Raw genomic sequence first — 16,545 nt, 5'->3', positions numbered from 1 at the left:
ATGTTTTGCTTTTTGAATGTTAAACGCAGATTTGAGGAAGAAATCTTAGCTTGGTGCTTCTCAGAAACCAGGTTGACCGCATTATTCGCCATCTATGAAAGTCCGTTTCCGCCACGAAATAAAAAATAAGAAAGGTATTTGTGACTTTTTATTTCACAATTCTGACCTTTTTTACTCGCAATTCTGATTTTATATCTTGTAATTCTGAGTTTACATCTAGTAATTCTGTTTATATCATAATTCTAAGTTTATATCTCGTACTTCTGAGTTTGAGTTTATATCTCATAATTTTGAGTTTGTCCCACAATTCTGAGTTTATATCTCATAATTCAGTTTTGTCCCCCTCACAATTGAGTAAAAAAAACTATATAAAAAATTTTAATTTATGTCTCATAATTCTGAGTTTATGTCTTGTAATTCTGTTTATATCATAATTCTGAGTTTATATCTCATAATTCTTTGTTTATATCTCATAATTCAGATTTTATATCTCGCAATTCTGAGTTTGAATTTATGTCTCATAATTTATATAAAATATAAAATAATGCATATCTTGTAATTCTGTTTATATCATAATTCTGAGTTTATATCTCATAGTTTTTCTCAGAATTGTGAGTAAAAAAGTCAGAATTGTGAGCTATAAGCTCAGATTTATGAGAAAGTCAGAATTCTGAGTTTATATCTTGCAATTATGATTTTTTTTTTCTGTCATGGGAATAAAAAAAATAAAAAGATAATTACAACTTTTTGTGTCACAATTAGTGTTGGGCAAGTGTCTCTGAAAATGTAATTAAATTACTGATTACTCCTTTAAAAAATAATCACGTTACTGTTCTGATTACTTTATTTCAAAAGTAATTAGTTACATTACTAGTTACGTTACTTTTTTTGTGGCTACATCCATGAAATTTACATGAAATCCCAGCACAAACACTCCCGATAAATATTTGTTATTAAAGCATCAACATTCACAGAACACTGTTATTTGTAACTAAAGCAAGCATAGGCTGCTGCGTACATGGGTTGGCATGGCAGAATGCCAGCCAATAGCGCTGCTTTTATACTCTCTAAAAAGATGACATCTCAGTTCATCACAATCTCACAAAGCTCTGTTATAACACAATATATGCATAATGAATCTTTCAAAATGTTTTCAGCACTTGCACTCCTGACTGGCCATTGCTTTCCAGAAATCAACATCGCTCAACGCAGCAAACACATGTTATAGCCTAAACAGAAACTCTGCCAACGCTTGCGCCTGTTAATCGTTTTTTTAATTCTTGTTGCTTTTGTGCAATAGATGAATAACAATTTATTTGTTTAGATATTTTATGTTTAGATATTTCGTGTGCTACACCCTTTTTACAATCTAGATTATAAAACACTTCATTCTGTCAGCAGTGTAGCATGGCAATAACGTATAGAGACCGCGGCTTGTAACTATACTCTAATTACTATTTAGAAAATTATAACACGTTAAATTACTCCGTTACTAAAAAAGTAATCAAACTACAGTAGCGCGTTACTAAGTAATGCATTACTGCCCAACACTGGTCACAATTCTTTTTAATTGTATTGTAAGTTTATTTTTTTATTGTAAGTTATATCTTACAATTCTGATGTTTTCCCCCATAATTCTGAGAAAAAGATTAGAACTAGATATAAACTCAGAATTCTGACTTTCTTGCAATTCGGTTTTGTTTCTTTCTTTTTTCTTTTCTTTTTTCCCCACCACAAAATAAAAAATTATTTTCTCGCAATTGTGAGCTTATATCTCACAATTCAGACTTTTCTTCTCAGAGCTGTGAGATAAAAAGTCACATGTACCTTTGTGGCAGAAACGGCCTTCCATAGTCTTCTGTAGAAAATCACATGAATCCAGTGGAAGGAAAGTTTGTGGTACTACGCGGCCCGTGCATGTCACACATCCCACAAGCCTTACGTTTCTTGTCTATGTGTGGTAAGTGACACATATGCGATTCACATCGACAGAAATGTTGTTTTACAGCTTTAGCTCATTTTATCATCACGCCTACGTTTACTCGACGGTCTCGGATCAAATCCATGACTGCTGTTTTTCACAAATGATGAGCACTGTTGTCTTTTATTTTTCTTCTCAAGAAAAGTAAATGCTTGCCGGCATGTTTTAAACCGCTGAATGCCACATCTATATAGCTTTTGATTATTATGTAGCATATCCGTCGTGTAGTCACTCAGATCCATGAACTCATGGGCAAATGTACAATAAACTTTGTATACCAGAAAGTTCAGATGCTGCTGTTATTCATGTTCATCTAATGATATCTTTCATCACTAATGAAGGGATTCAGACCGTTCAGATGTGCTTTTCACAATACAAATCATTCCATACTAACAGGCTTTCTAGTTTAATTGGTTGTTATATTATCTGTTGACGATATAATTTAGAGAGTATAAGCAGTGCTGGCTAGTAACTGATTACATGTGATCTGGATTATGTAATCAGATTCCAAAATAAAGTACTTGTAATTACACTACATTTTATAATGCATAAAATCAGATTACAGTTACTTTTTTATGGATTACATCATTGCATATTATTCACACAATGGCAGTAAATTATTAATCATTTATCGATTCACCCCAATTCTTTTCTTTCTTTTAAAATGTCCTTTCTAAATGAACTATTATACAGTTTGGGAAACCCTGCTGTAATGTTTAATGCATTTCATAATGTTTTTTTTTTTTTTTTTTTCAATATGGTACACAATAATTCCTTTCAATTCTATGTGATAAATGAGTTAGGTCAAAAGTCATCTAAAATTAATCAAAAAGTAATCACACTACATTAATACTACTAATCTAAGTCGTGTTTTCTTAGGTAAAACAGCACAAGTGAATAGATATCATATACCATATTTCCCCAATTGATTAATCACAGTATATTAAGAGTTGTTTTGTATTAAAGTTTTGCTGTCGTATAAATATGCAAATGAGGCATTCTAGAATTAAATATGCACTAATTTGCATACATTTCCAGAACAGAAATCTGAACATCATTTCATTTTTGTAATATTTTAGATCTCTTTCTATCACTCCGTAAATCAGAAAATACTGTCAACAGCCAGAAAAAAACACATTTTCACCATGTTTTTGGTATAAAATTTTATATAAATCTGGCAAATGATATAGGAACAAAAAAAACTCTGTAAAAACATTCAGAATATAGATAGGAATAAGTGCTGCTGAAGTGAAGAAAAAAACCTCATAGCGTTTAAAAATATGTATTGAGTGCATAAGTCTTTTCTTGTTTATCTACATTGTTTCTGCCCTTAAAACTGGCCTCAAATCTCATTTGGTCCATTTTATTCGTGACCGGGTCACTTACAGCTAATATCACTTATTTTATGAAAAAAAAATGTAACCTGCTGCTCTTCAGAAACAAACGAACTGCATATTTGATCAGAGAGCGGTTTGCAAGAATGTTGACTTATATGTGAACGCTCCAAGTGAACTCTAAAGCGAATCAAACCCTTTTAAAGCAATCTCACACGGTTTGAGTGCAATTATTGCAATGCATTTCACTTCATATTGAATGCAAAACAGCCTGGAATCACCTTTTCATGTTTGTGTAATGCCACGTATTTTTGGCAGTATCAGGTGATATGTTTTTGTGGGTTTATTATTGCGTTAATGTATGGTGAAAGTGGAATCTTGTCGTGTATGTAATGGAATTGGTCTATTAGCTGCCTCTTGAAGTGTAATTATGCACATAAATCTTGCACACACATGCACTTACACATGAATATATGTATAAACTGATGAGGACTGTGAATGCAGATGACCTGATGTGCTCTGTGTGAATGGAGCCGGACGTTGCCGGAAGGGTCCGAAGGTCCCAGATGCATTGAATGGATGCTGAGTGTCTTAAGAGAAAGGCAGTCCTTTTTCTGCAGGGAATGATATTTAATGTGTGTGTTTGAGAGGTTTTCTTCCAGTCAAGACAGGAAAGAGATCATTCTGCCATAGAAATGTGTTTTTCCTTACATGCATACGAAATTAAAGCAGAAGAACTGATGCATCTGAGATCTTTGCTAAAAGTGTGGAAACACTTTCATTCTTCATGACGTGGTTTTGATGGATTTCTGATCGTTCTGAGAGTCGAGGGACAGAATGAGATGAAAAGAAAGTGTTTTTGGAAGTTTCGGGGACAAAAAAAACAGAGTGGGAAACAGATGAAGGTCACTGAAGATCCTCTGAGAGACGCTGTTCGGAACAGAAATGCTTGATCATGCCTCACTGTCTTCATCTTTTAGTCCTTCTGCTGTTTTATCCTCCTCGAGGTAAGTTCAGCATCTTTAGAGAGTACATCACTAATGCAACAAGGAATGCATTCATGTTAAAAAAATTATTTGTTTGTTTATTTATATATTTAGTTCACTGTGAAGAAAAATCAGTAGAAAACAGATCATGTTCTGGCAGGAAATTACCAGTACTTTTTCCATTAAGTTATGGTAATTTCTTTCAACCATAAAATACAACACAATGAAATGCATAATTTAAAATAGGGTCAAATTCCATGAAAAACCAATACAGAAAATGCCTTGATAATAATATGGTACATGGTGCCATATTTTAATGGATTTTATATATTATATATTATATATATGTGTGTGTGTGTGTGTGTGTGTGTGTGTTTGTAGAGTTCTTATTCATTTAAAGAAAATTAAGCCTAATTTAAGTCTATAAGAAAAAGAAGCTTAAAAATGTCACAGTGCAAAAATAAAAATGTATTGTTCTAAAAAATAGCTTTGTTTAAGGCTTTTTTATTTTTTAGAATTTTTTAAGAATGATAAAATTATTTTATTTTGTATTATTTTACAAAACAAACAGACTTTCCATGGTGCACAGAATTCAAAGGGAAAGGCTTATTATAGTTAGCTAAAACTAAACATTAGATTTTAACACAGTAAACTAAATGTCTTTACATTTTTAGAAGATTTTTCTTATAGTAAAAAAAGCAAACCAGAACAGTGTAAAATTCACAATATCACAATATTTTTCTTTCGATCTTTGCCGCCGAACTACATTTCCCACAATGCACCACAAATCGCCAACAACTTCCAGGAAGTGTTAATCACTGACCGCTGCCAACATGGATTTAACAAGCCGGCAAACCGTGAACTGCATCTGACTGACTGACTTTCTCAGTTATGTTTTTATAAACTAACGTGTTTTGTATCGTGATCTTCACTGGAGCTCATGACCGCTGACGTTGTCGAGTGAGCGCTGAAGCTAAGCTAAGCTAAGCTAAGCTAACTGTACACAGTGTTGTGTTTGTGATGTGAGCTGGTCGATAGTCTGTTATTGAGGATGTACACTTTATTATCGGGTCTCTACAAATATATGTTTCAAAAGGACGAGTACTGCGTCCTGATCCTCGGTCTGGACAATGCTGGAAAAACGGTAAGACTAGTAATGAATAGTTAACGCCTCCTTCGCTAATGGTATGCTAGTAGTAGTTAAACTGTTGATAAAATTGTTCAGAAAACGCATTGTGATTTAGTAGCATTTTTGGGTTTATGAGGCACAGTAATCCTGCCTGGGAAGGTGCTGTCTAGGTAGGCTGCACACTATAATATTAGACTAAAATGCTCATTAGTTAGGTAGCACACTAGGTTTTGCTTTTATAATGCTTCTGTTTCTGTTAGTAGGCTGCTCATTTAGATCCACACTAAATATGATGCCTAGAAGTGAGGTTTTTATGATGACAGCTCACTTGACATGTTGAATATTTTAGACTTTTCTGGAACAAACAAAAACAAAATTCAGCAAGAGGTTTAAAATACAGGCATGTGGTTCTTAATTTCTTTTTATTAATTCACCATTTGTAAACTGATGTTTACTGTTCATTTTTTAGAAATATCAATAGCATTTGTATTAAAACTATATTCACTGAATGTAATCAAAAAAATCTTGAATCGAATCAAGAGCTTGCGAATCGAAATCGAATCGAATCAGGACATCTGAATCGATACCCAGCCCTAACCATCAACTTATAAAAGTGTGCATCATCAGTCCATCACGTATAATAACCACATCCTTCTGGGATAACTGTCATCTCCCAGTGGTCTGTAGGTGGTGCTGTGCTCCTTTATTTCCACACTGAGTTCACAAACAGTCCTGCTTGTCTTCTGTTCCTCAGAACTGTCTGTCTGTGCCTGACATTAAGACGGCTTTCAGCGACTGCGCTCCCAAAATCGGTAAAAGAGACTGTCTGGTGCAGCCCTGCAGTGCTTTATCAGGGTACGTCTGGCCTCGTTTGACTCATTTATTATTCAGTGTTGTGTGTGGAAGTGAAAACCCCGCTGCGTTCAAGCACTCCAAACAAAAAACAAATTTTTTTTTGTAGTTATGAGAAATGCACAAAAAACTCTTGTGTGTAGATTATTTGCTAACACTTTACTTGAAGTCTTTGTGTAGTGCATACACCTTGTAATGCTTTTTATCTTTTCATAAATAGATGTACCCAATTTTAAATGCATTCAAATAGAAGGTTTGTCGTGTGTTTGAATGCATTTGACTTTCTAAAGGTGTAATTATAATGCATTTTAACTGTGGTTATAATTATTCATGAGACCAGACAATGCATTAAGGCCTAATTAATGCATTATATATAAAGGCTTTACGTAAAGTGTTATCGATTGTTTTTATATGTTTGATACTTTGCAATATTCATGATTCATTTTATACTGCCAACAGTGTTTTTCAAGCATTACCACAATTCTAGTTTTGCACTTGTTCCTTCACATCTGAAGTATGAGAGCATTAATACATAAATATTTTAATATCATTTCAGATTTAAACCTTTGTAATAATAATGCTGACAGAATTGAGAATTTTACTTCTACAAATAAGTTCAGCTCAAAGCTCTGCTTCAGCGATTCATTCCTGTCACGACTCTGAAGTCATCGCAGAGGTTTGCATGTGCAATTTCACGAGTTTAGAATAAGTTTCCACAAAAATATGAACTGTTTTCAACATTGATAATAATCAGAAATGTTTCTTGAGCAGCAAATCAGCATATTAGAATGATTTCTGAAGATCATGTGACACTGAAGACTGGAGTAATGATGCTGAAAATTCAGCTTTGATGATTTTTTTTTAATCATTATTTTAGATTGTAATAATATTTCACAATTTTACAGTATTTTTGATCAAATAAATGCAGCCTAGGTGAGCAGAAGAGGCTTATTTCAAACATTTGGCTGGTAGTGTATATCTTAGTAAATATTGCTGTATATGTTATTTAATGCTAAATGAAAATTATTAAATATAATTCATCGTTGATTATTTTTAATTTTGGTTTTTACTTTATTACTTATTCCTGTAAATGTTTTGATGCATATTAAAACCATGTGTTTTTTCTGTACGTTTGTGTTTTTCAGGCAGGGCGTGAATGACGGCATTGAATGGATGGTCAAATGTGTGATCCGGAACATTCACCGGCCACCCAGACAGAAAGACATCACATAGAGCGCTGTGTGTGTGTGTGTGAGAGAGAGAGAGAGAGAGTGTGTGTGTGTGAGAGAGTGTGTGTGTGTGTGAGAGAGAGAGAGAGAGAGTGTGTGTGTGTGTGTGTGTGAGAGAGAGAGAGAGAGAGTGTTTCTCTGTAAATTCAGAGTGGATGCAGTTATCATACCACATGTAAGTTATGATATTATATTTGGGTGATACTCAGAGTTTGATATCTATGCTAGCTATTTCTATGCTAAACTGACACTAGTTTTGTTTTCTGATGAGTTTTTAGGTTCTCTGCTAAAACCTTTAAAATCATGCCTTCAGATTAAATCAGTCATTTAAACATAATGAAAACATTCCTCATGCAGCGTTTCAAGAGGCGTTGTTTTTAAGACCCAACAAATCAAAACCTAATTTCTAATTACTAACCAATTCTATAATAAACGGCAGAGTTGGAAATGAAAGTATTTGTGTCTCGGTTTAATCAGCACGACAGATGTTTTCCCAACCCTTGCAAATCCAGGAAATGCCTTATTCTGTCAGGACTGGCTTTTATTGATTTACTTTTGTCTAAGCTGAATGCATTTTGCATGAAGGCAGCGGTGAATCAATAATCGCTGCTCATGCAATGAATGTTATTACAGCAGCAAGCATCACATCTGTGACCTCGGACGCTTCACCCGTTCGCTTCAGCTGCAGAATATTATATGTGTGTGTGGGTGTGTGAAAGAGAGTCGATATAATGTTGAACATGTGCCTCCTCTCTCTGCTCTGAATGCACATACTTTCAAGACCCAAATCACCAGACATTCCCAGTTTGTGTGTTTAATCAGCTGATCAGTGGTGTTTAAGGCAGACGTCACTAGTACTGTAGCTCATATTTAGTGTTTTTTTTTGTTGTTCAGATCTCTAACACTAAGTCTTAACATTGAGTGCGTATACGAGTGTTTGAGACGGATGATCTAAACCTGCTTGAATCAGGCTGTTTCCTTGTGCTGTTGTTTGAGGACAGCAAGCCGCTCTTCGCACGCAAGCCTTCAGCAGAGGCATGAATTGTGTATGAAGACTTGTGTAATAGTGCATCTGTGGATCTGGAATGGAACTAGAATATTAGCGCTGTGTTACAATGCAAAAAGTGCAAAGTGTTTGCAGTATTTTTTTGTGTGTCTTGTTTTAAATATTAAATATTTTTTCTGAAAAAAAAATAAGTTTCTTTAAGCAAAATTGTAAGACTTAATTTTAGAGAATTTATCTTGAGTTAACTTTTTTCACTCCATTGCAAAAAAAAAGTGTTTATTCATTTTTGCCAGATGAAAAACTTCACACTTAACCTTTCATTTTTAGTTTTTTTTCTCCCTTTTTTATTTTGTTGATTTTTGCCAGATGAAAACGTCCCAGACTTTGAATTTTTCTAAACATCACAGTGCTTAATTTGGACTAGTAAGCAATTGCATAGCAGCATGTGAAAAGGCAAAAAAATGATATCAGGACTTGATTATTATTTGCTCCCCATTTGTTGCGTGTGACAATTTTCTACTTTTATTCCATCTTAATTTACAGTCTTGATCCATTACATAAATCCCAGCAGTCTAATGCATGTAAGTGTCAGTTTCAGACCAATAGCTGATTGGAAAAGCGATCAAATGTTGTGCGACTGAACCCAATACATCTTTAGTCTTGTCAATGATGTATTGATTTCTTCAAAACCTCATCGACCGGACCAAAGACATACAATACACTATTTAAATAGACAACGATATCTAGAAGCATTTACCAGATACAGCAACCCAAAATGTAACAATGCACATACAAAATGCAACAAAATATCAAAACAAGCAAACAAATGCTACAAGAACTTTTCTCAACCCAAATGACTTATAAACTGGTGTTTTGGATATTTTTAGTGTTTGATTGCTTAAATATATGCATAACTTGTTCTTTTCGAAGGTGTATGCGAGCAGTAAAATTAGCTTGTTTCCAAGACAACGGCACAATATCACTTTATTATTCTTTTTTCTCATTTTATCTCTTGATCTGACAAAATTGCTGGTTTGTCAGCAATGCCATTTCTCCATTTCTCTCTTCGTCTCTCGTCCTCTCCACCTTCACCTCCTCCTCCCTCCCTCCACCTCCCATCCATCATTCCTCCCCTGATAATACGGACCACTCGCTGTGCGACACTCCTTCAGTGCTTCACTCCGTTCATCTCTCCGCTCAGCATCCATCCATCCTCCGGCAGCACTATGGACAGCACAGTTTCAGGTAAGACCCAGAATAATCTCTCTCTGTAGGAAGGATGCTGAGAGACTAGGGAGATTTTTGCACGAGTTATTGCGTGAGATTGCATGACCCACCGCTGAATCACTTCTTTTAGCATGACATTGGCACTGGTGAATATGTCCTTTGTCATGCATGTGCGTGCTATGCTATCTAAGAGATGAGATCATTAATGAACAGATCCATTTAATAAAGGGTGTGTCTGTTTGAACAACAAGTTATTGTGTGCTGATGCTGAACACTGCAGATGTTGCGCTATAAAAAACACGGGTTCATTTGGAGGGTAGCGTTGCTGCAAAATGTGGCGCAATATTGTAGATGTGACTGTGTGGATCGCATTCAAACACATACAGGCAGGATATGTCAGGAATCAGTCGTCCACTATGTAGTCTCATGTTGACTTTGATAAGACCTTAAAAAGAACCTTGAGCAGCTGATGACCGGAACAGCTCTGCAACACTTAGTTTGCATTGTTTTAATCTGAATTAGCTGTAGATCATACATAAATAACAGGAGTAAATTGTGCACATTATATTGTGTGGTTTGCTCAAATGTCCAGCAGACAAAGCAGGATTTGAGTTAGATTTTCTATCTCGGCCATCTTGCAAAGTCACCTCTCCTTTGAGCATGCCATGGGTGATAAATGAACGTGCTCCGATGCACACTAACTTAGAGGAATAATTAAAAAGCACCATTAGCTACTGTAATTAACACTAACATTTAAGGCTGTCCCATTTGCATGCATGCATTTGCAATTTCTGATTCCTCAAACTATGTTTCTTGTTGAGGTGCATTGTGTGATCATCATGACACAGAGTTCACATTCACGCAAACTCGGTTAATTATTTTGCTGACGTGCGATAACCGGATCAATAATGCATGAATCAGGTTAAGGGTGGGGTTTGAGTTTTGATGCCGAGCGTGTCGACTGCAGCCTGGTAACATGCTTGCATTTATGCATTTGCATCGCTTTTAAAATATTTCATGAAGCTATACAGGTCAGTTCAGGGAAACACCTCTACATCTGATTCTGTAAGATATTGCCGTAATACAGAATCGTCCTTCCTATTTACCAATAACAGAACATTTCCCATTATTAATGTAATTTTTAGTCATGTTTTCAGTAGACATTTCAAAACATCTACTGAAATTTTTACAGGGTTTTTAAACCATTTTACAAAAACAAAAAAGATCACACTGCAAAAAAGTACACATTCTTCCTCATTATATTCTTGTTTTCCAGTGCAAATGTCTAAAAGATTCTTAAATCAAGATACATGTACTTGAGAATCAAATAATATAAAATATATAAACATTCTGTAACTCTCCATACACTATCTGTCCTAAATAGTATGCTAGGTAATAACTGGTGTCTAAAATCATAGCATGTTGTAGACGAAAGGTGTCTATACTTTACCCACTGCATGTAAAGTTCTGCTTCGTTCACCACATGCATATGCATCACTGATTTGTTGTCATATTTACTATATTCAAATAATTTCTCTTTCTTTTGCAGCCTACTCTGAGAAGCTGAGAGAGATGTCGGTGTTGTCTCTCCTGTGCTCTTGTTTGTATTCCCAGCCTCTTCCCAACACCTTCCCAACTCTGTTTGAAGGTAGGAACTTCAACAGCCAAACGGCCAATGATTGAAGGCCTTACTATGAGAATATTTAGGTTTAAGTTATGCATCACATTCATTGTCCTCCTCATCATTCCTCCACAGATATGGAGGTGAAGTCGCTGAATAAGCGAGCTTCTGGTCAGGCGTTTGAGGTCATCCTGAAGAGCCCTACTGAGCCATCTCCAGAGAGACCCCAGACTCTGGCACTGCCGCCCCAGAAGAAGGAGCCTTCCCTGGGGGAACTACAGAAGAGGCTGGAGGCCGCCGAGGAGAGACGGAAGGTAAGATGATGATGCCATTAAATATCGCTGCTTTATTTCATCTGTTGAAGTGTTTTTTTTGTGGAGCACTGCACATAAACTTGTAAAAAGTACTGGCTTTACCATGCTTCTTGGACATTTCCTTCTTGCTCTAGTAGAGTTAGTCAGCAGGATGTTTCTTGAGCAACACATCCAGCTGACTGGAATAACATTTAATTATTTAGCAGATGCATTTATCTATTGAAACACGTTCATGAAAAGCAAAAGCACATGGGTAACTGAGAATCTTAAAGGTGCTTGCATATTTTCATCTTCGTCATTCTTAAAATTCGTCATGCACAGAAACCTTGCACAATGCGTATTAATCCATTGCGAAAAAATTGGCAAAACAATACAAAATTTAGTCTTCAAGCAGTGATTTTGTTGTCCCCTCTCTTCTTAAAAAGTGGAAATATTGGGTCCATCCAATCCTGAGATTGCGTAGAGAGGAAGGAGAGTTTCACCTCCTTATCAAGGAGCGGGAATTATACTGAGTGATTCAAAGTTTAATTCAGTGCTTTGTGCTGCGATACGAAGTGGATCAACTTGTCTCTCTCTCTCTCTCTGGTTTTAATTGCGGGTCGCAACCAACTTGTCAGACGCCATTCTGGATTTTGGTGTTCACTCGTAAGGTGGCTCTGAATTGTCAAAACACTTCTCAAAATGCTTGCTACGGATGCGAAAAACGCAGAAAATTGAACCCGTTCTGAATTTTTTTATGACATACGAAAGTTTCGGAGGTAGTGCGTAAACGTGATTGACACAACGCGAGGTTAGTGTTAATTTTGTCAGCTATTTTCATTTTAGTCTTAGTCTTAGTCCCGGGCTTAAATGTCCTTGTTAGTTTTTATCATATTTAGTCAACCTTATCCTATTTAGTTTTAGTTGACTAAAAGTCTCAACATTTTAGTCTAGTTTAGTCCAAGAAAATCTTAAGTATTTTAATCTAGTTTTAGTCAATGAAAACTTTACATTTAGACAAACTTGTCCTGTTTTTGTTTATTCAATGAAATGTATGAGCATTTTAGTCAGGTTTTTTAGTCAATGAAATATTAGTCACATTTTCGTCATTCTGTATAATGGTTAAACTGATCAAAAAAAAATTCTCAAAATTATAATCGTAATGATTGTTGTTTTTGAGAAATTTACTTTTGCATTTCAGGTATTGCACTTTCTCCAGTAAGCACAAATCAATAGAATGTGGACACATACATGGTGTATTTTACCTCATCTAGTGTACTGATTTATTATAGGCTTTTTATTATATAAATCAACACCAAAGACTTATGCAATCTCTCTGTCTACATTATGAAAACAGCTAAAACAAACGAAAAATATTATAACAGTGAAATTCCAAGTAATTCCACTAATTCCATAATTGCAACAGTCTATTTCTCTATTAAAACAACAGCGGTTGAGTAAGTGCATTTATTCAGCGATCACAATCGCAAACAATACAGTCGAGATCTCATGACAGAACACTGACTAGAACTCTTCCCTCTTAGGGGATTAGAACTGTTGATATCTGGCAACCGCACTCATGAGAACTTGCGTAGTAGCTTGTACAGCAGTCCGCAATAACATTTTGTCTCCTTTTTTTGATGAAAATAAAAAGAGGTTTTTGGTAAAGTTTTTATCTTTTTGAATACATTTTAGTCTCGTCTTATTTCGTCAACGAAATTGCATGTTGATATAGTCTTAGTTATCGTTTATTGACCTTATTGTCGTCTCGTCTTAGTCATGGGAAAAAAGCTCGTCAACAAAAAATTTTCGTCATAGTCTTCGTTAACGAAATTAACACTACGCGAGGTCGTATTTTTTTTTTAACGTGCAAAAATTTCAGACTCGGTGTGCAAGGACCTTAACACTCTAAAAATGAAAGGTTATTTATTGGCATTGATGGTTCCGTCCATATAGCATTTCCACTGCACAAAACGTTCTTCATAATGGAAAAAGGTTCTTTAGATTATTCAAATGTTCTTCTCACTAACATAAAAAAAATGGTTCTTTCAAGAACTTTTCTCAGAAAGGTTATTTTATGGTTCTTCCATTTCCACTGTACTAAAGGTTCTTTGTAATGGAAGAAGTTTAGAGTTTTAAAAAATGTTCTTGACACTAAGAGAAAGTGGTTCTTTTAAGAACTGTTCACTGAAAGTGCTGCAGGCTTATTGGCTCACTGACGCTGATGAGATTAACCCCTTAGGTATCGAAATTTGGTACCGAACGACAAGACGTTTTTCGATACTCGATGGTATCGAGGCAATTCGGTCGGTGCCTAAAAAGTATCGAACTCGATACCCAGCCCTATTAACAACAGGAGGATGGAGGATGCTATGATCGGAGCTGTGTCTCGCGGGTTTCACAATAATGGACATGGAAAGTCGACGTATACGTAAAGCGATTGAAAGAACGGAAAGGAGGACTAAGAATCTCCAACGACAACTGGCAGTGCTACATTTGCTACAAGTGCCTGCACTTCAGCGTCCGTCCATCTATCGTTGTTCTCCATACTTGCGAAATAACCTCGCGAAGATACTTGCGAATCTGTATGCACCAAGGGTCTGAGAGTAACGCAATTTCAATTCTCTGTGTGTATGTGCTGTACATGTGGAAGAATTGACAATAAAGCAGACTTGACTTGATAAGTTGACACAATGTTTACAGTATGTTTAAATACTGTAAACATTGTTTAAATAGTTTAAATCATGGCGGGTGAGGGCGTTTTCATACGCGTTTGGCCAATCAATGTCTGCTTACGTCACGGGTAGTACCAGTTGTGCTGGTTAGACCCTGCTCCGGAGTAGGAGCTAATTTGGTTCTCGAAAAAGGCAGTCCGGTACTAAAATCGCAAAAAGTGCGTAGTTCCACAATTAGTTCTGGTACTATGAAAAGGTTCCCGCGGTGCGAAAGGCCCTACTGGCGTCGCTGCGAAAATTCCCTTTTGGAACCATTATTTAAAAAAGATTTTACCATGTAGCATGTAGATACCATAGGATATGAATATGGTAATCCATTACTATCATGGTATTGCCATCTGATACCATGATAGCACCTCTTTTTACATGTCCATTGCTGTTTCCATGACTTTTTCCCACTTTCTGGCTTCTCTCCTCTGCACTTATTGAATGTCAGAGAAGTCTCACATTAAACTTGTCATCACCTTTCTGCACTACTTTCTGTAGTCTCAGGAGAAGCAGGTGCTGATGCAGTTGGCGGAGAAACGGGAACGTGAGAAGGAGGTGCTCAACAAGGCCCAGGAGGTCAACAACAACTACAGCAAGATGACCGAGGAGAAGCTCAACCACAAGATGGAGCTGATCCAAGAAAATCGCATGGCCCATCTCAGTGCTCTCAAGCAGCGTCTGAGAGAGAAGGTGAGCCTGTCTGGTTTGTCTTTCATGAATTTGACATGAAATACAAGTTCCTGGTTCTATTGAGAATGATTCTTCAGTGTATTATTCCATAGGAAATATGAGTATAGATGCTCGGTCATCCTCAGCCACCAATGTCCCGTTCAAAAAGCCTCCTTAAAATTGTGTTGTGAAGCAGTTTGCCAAAATCAATGGCAAACTGAATCCATTTTACATTATGCATTTGTCTGACACCTTTATGAAAAACAACTTACAATGCATCCAATACTATCAGTTCATGCATTACCTGGGAATTGAACCAATGACTTTGGCTTTCGTGAGCGACTATTTGCGCAATGGAAAAACGGAAATGGAAATATTTATTGCATGTTGTTTTTCTGAAGTAACAGGCTTACAGCTGTACTTTACTGTCAGTAAAAAAGAGAACTAGTTATTTTTCCTTCCTGGTTGCTACAAAACAGTTCTTATTTATTGGATGTTTAATATGCTGTTTCTCTTTTCTTTGTCAGGAGCTTCACGCTGCAGAAGTCCGTAAGAACAAGGAACTTCACACTGAGCTCTCTGGATAAGGACACTCTTTGACGCCAGAGCTGTGAGATGTCCATTTGGAGAATATCTCATTCTCTGGCCACAGTCTTAAGAGGTCATATCAGACTCACCTTATCAGTTTACCTTATCAATAAATGTCTGAGCATATAACAGTATCCCACATACAATTACATGGACAAAAGTATGTGAGCATCCAAACACCACAGCCATATGTGCTTGTTGATGGTTTAATTTGAGAAGCATGGGCATTAATGGGCAGTTTGTTCTTGATAAAAGCTCTAGTTCAGTGTCCCAGTTCATCCCAAAGGTATTCAGGTCTGGACTTTGTGTAGGCCTGTCAAGATCTTTGACCTTTCCTGATGGACCTTGACTTGTGTGATGTTCCTAAATCAACATCTTCTGTTGATCCTAGAACAAGAAGTCCTATCCCTATCCCTAAACCCAACCTTTACCAAAAATTATGGCTAAAATCAGAGGAAAGTTGATAAGAATGTTGTTCAAGCTACTACTTATTCCTTAAAATCTGATTGGCTGAGGCTGATCCGGGAAGGAACATGCCCTACTTGGCAGAATTGCAGTCACCTGCTTTGTGCACAAGTACTTAGTCATGCTGAAACAGAAAAGCGTCACCCAAAGCTGTTGAACAATCTCCAGAATGTCACTGTATGGAGTAGCATTAAGATTTGTAATTATTTGATTAGCCAAACGCATTTATTGCAAAGAGGTGTCCACATACTTTTGACCATTAGGTTTATCTGCCTGATGACAAAAAAACTACAACTTAGACCAGCTTAAAGACTTGTTTTTAGATTGGCATTAGTGATATGTTATTGACACGAGCTGATTAAGAGGGTTGTTGTTGCTGATAAACCAGTTAGACCAGTGGGTGAGCTAAAACCAGCATGAAACTGTCAAAGCATACCTTAAA

General features: G+C 36.2%; 2 protein-coding genes across 3 annotated transcripts; both read left to right on the top strand.

The window, feature by feature from the left end:
- Positions 1-5,105: 5,105 nt before the first annotated feature.
- On the top strand, positions 5,106-8,633 carry LOC107734600 (ADP-ribosylation factor-related protein 1-like). Its single transcript, XM_016546593.1, has 5 exons — positions 5,106-5,445; positions 5,780-5,810; positions 6,150-6,285; positions 7,428-7,535; positions 7,604-8,633. Exons 1-4 carry the CDS (start codon positions 5,353-5,355, stop codon positions 7,513-7,515), a joined length of 348 nt encoding a protein of 115 aa, XP_016402079.1. The 5' UTR covers positions 5,106-5,352; the 3' UTR covers positions 7,516-7,535; positions 7,604-8,633.
- stmn3 (stathmin-like 3) lies at positions 8,489-16,539 on the top strand. Of its 2 annotated transcripts, XM_016546609.1 has the most exons (6): positions 8,489-8,557; positions 9,690-9,762; positions 11,294-11,392; positions 11,501-11,679; positions 14,880-15,071; positions 15,578-16,539. In XM_016546609.1, exons 1-6 carry the CDS (start codon positions 8,549-8,551, stop codon positions 15,635-15,637), a joined length of 612 nt encoding a protein of 203 aa, XP_016402095.1. In that variant the 5' UTR covers positions 8,489-8,548; the 3' UTR covers positions 15,638-16,539. The 2 variants fall into 2 exon arrangements, with proteins under 2 accessions (XP_016402095.1, XP_016402094.1); XM_016546608.1 differs by lacking the exon at positions 8,489-8,557 and having other exon boundaries at positions 8,827-9,762.
- The last annotated feature ends 6 nt before the right edge of the window (positions 16,540-16,545 follow it).

Source organism: Sinocyclocheilus rhinocerous, unplaced genomic scaffold, assembly GCF_001515625.1.
Source record: "Sinocyclocheilus rhinocerous isolate Xijiao unplaced genomic scaffold, SAMN03320098_v1.1 scaffold2145, whole genome shotgun sequence".
NCBI lineage: Eukaryota > Metazoa > Chordata > Actinopteri > Cypriniformes > Cyprinidae > Sinocyclocheilus > Sinocyclocheilus rhinocerous.
The sequence above is the reverse complement of the archived record's forward strand: the minus strand, read 5'-3'. Positions and strand labels throughout refer to the sequence as shown.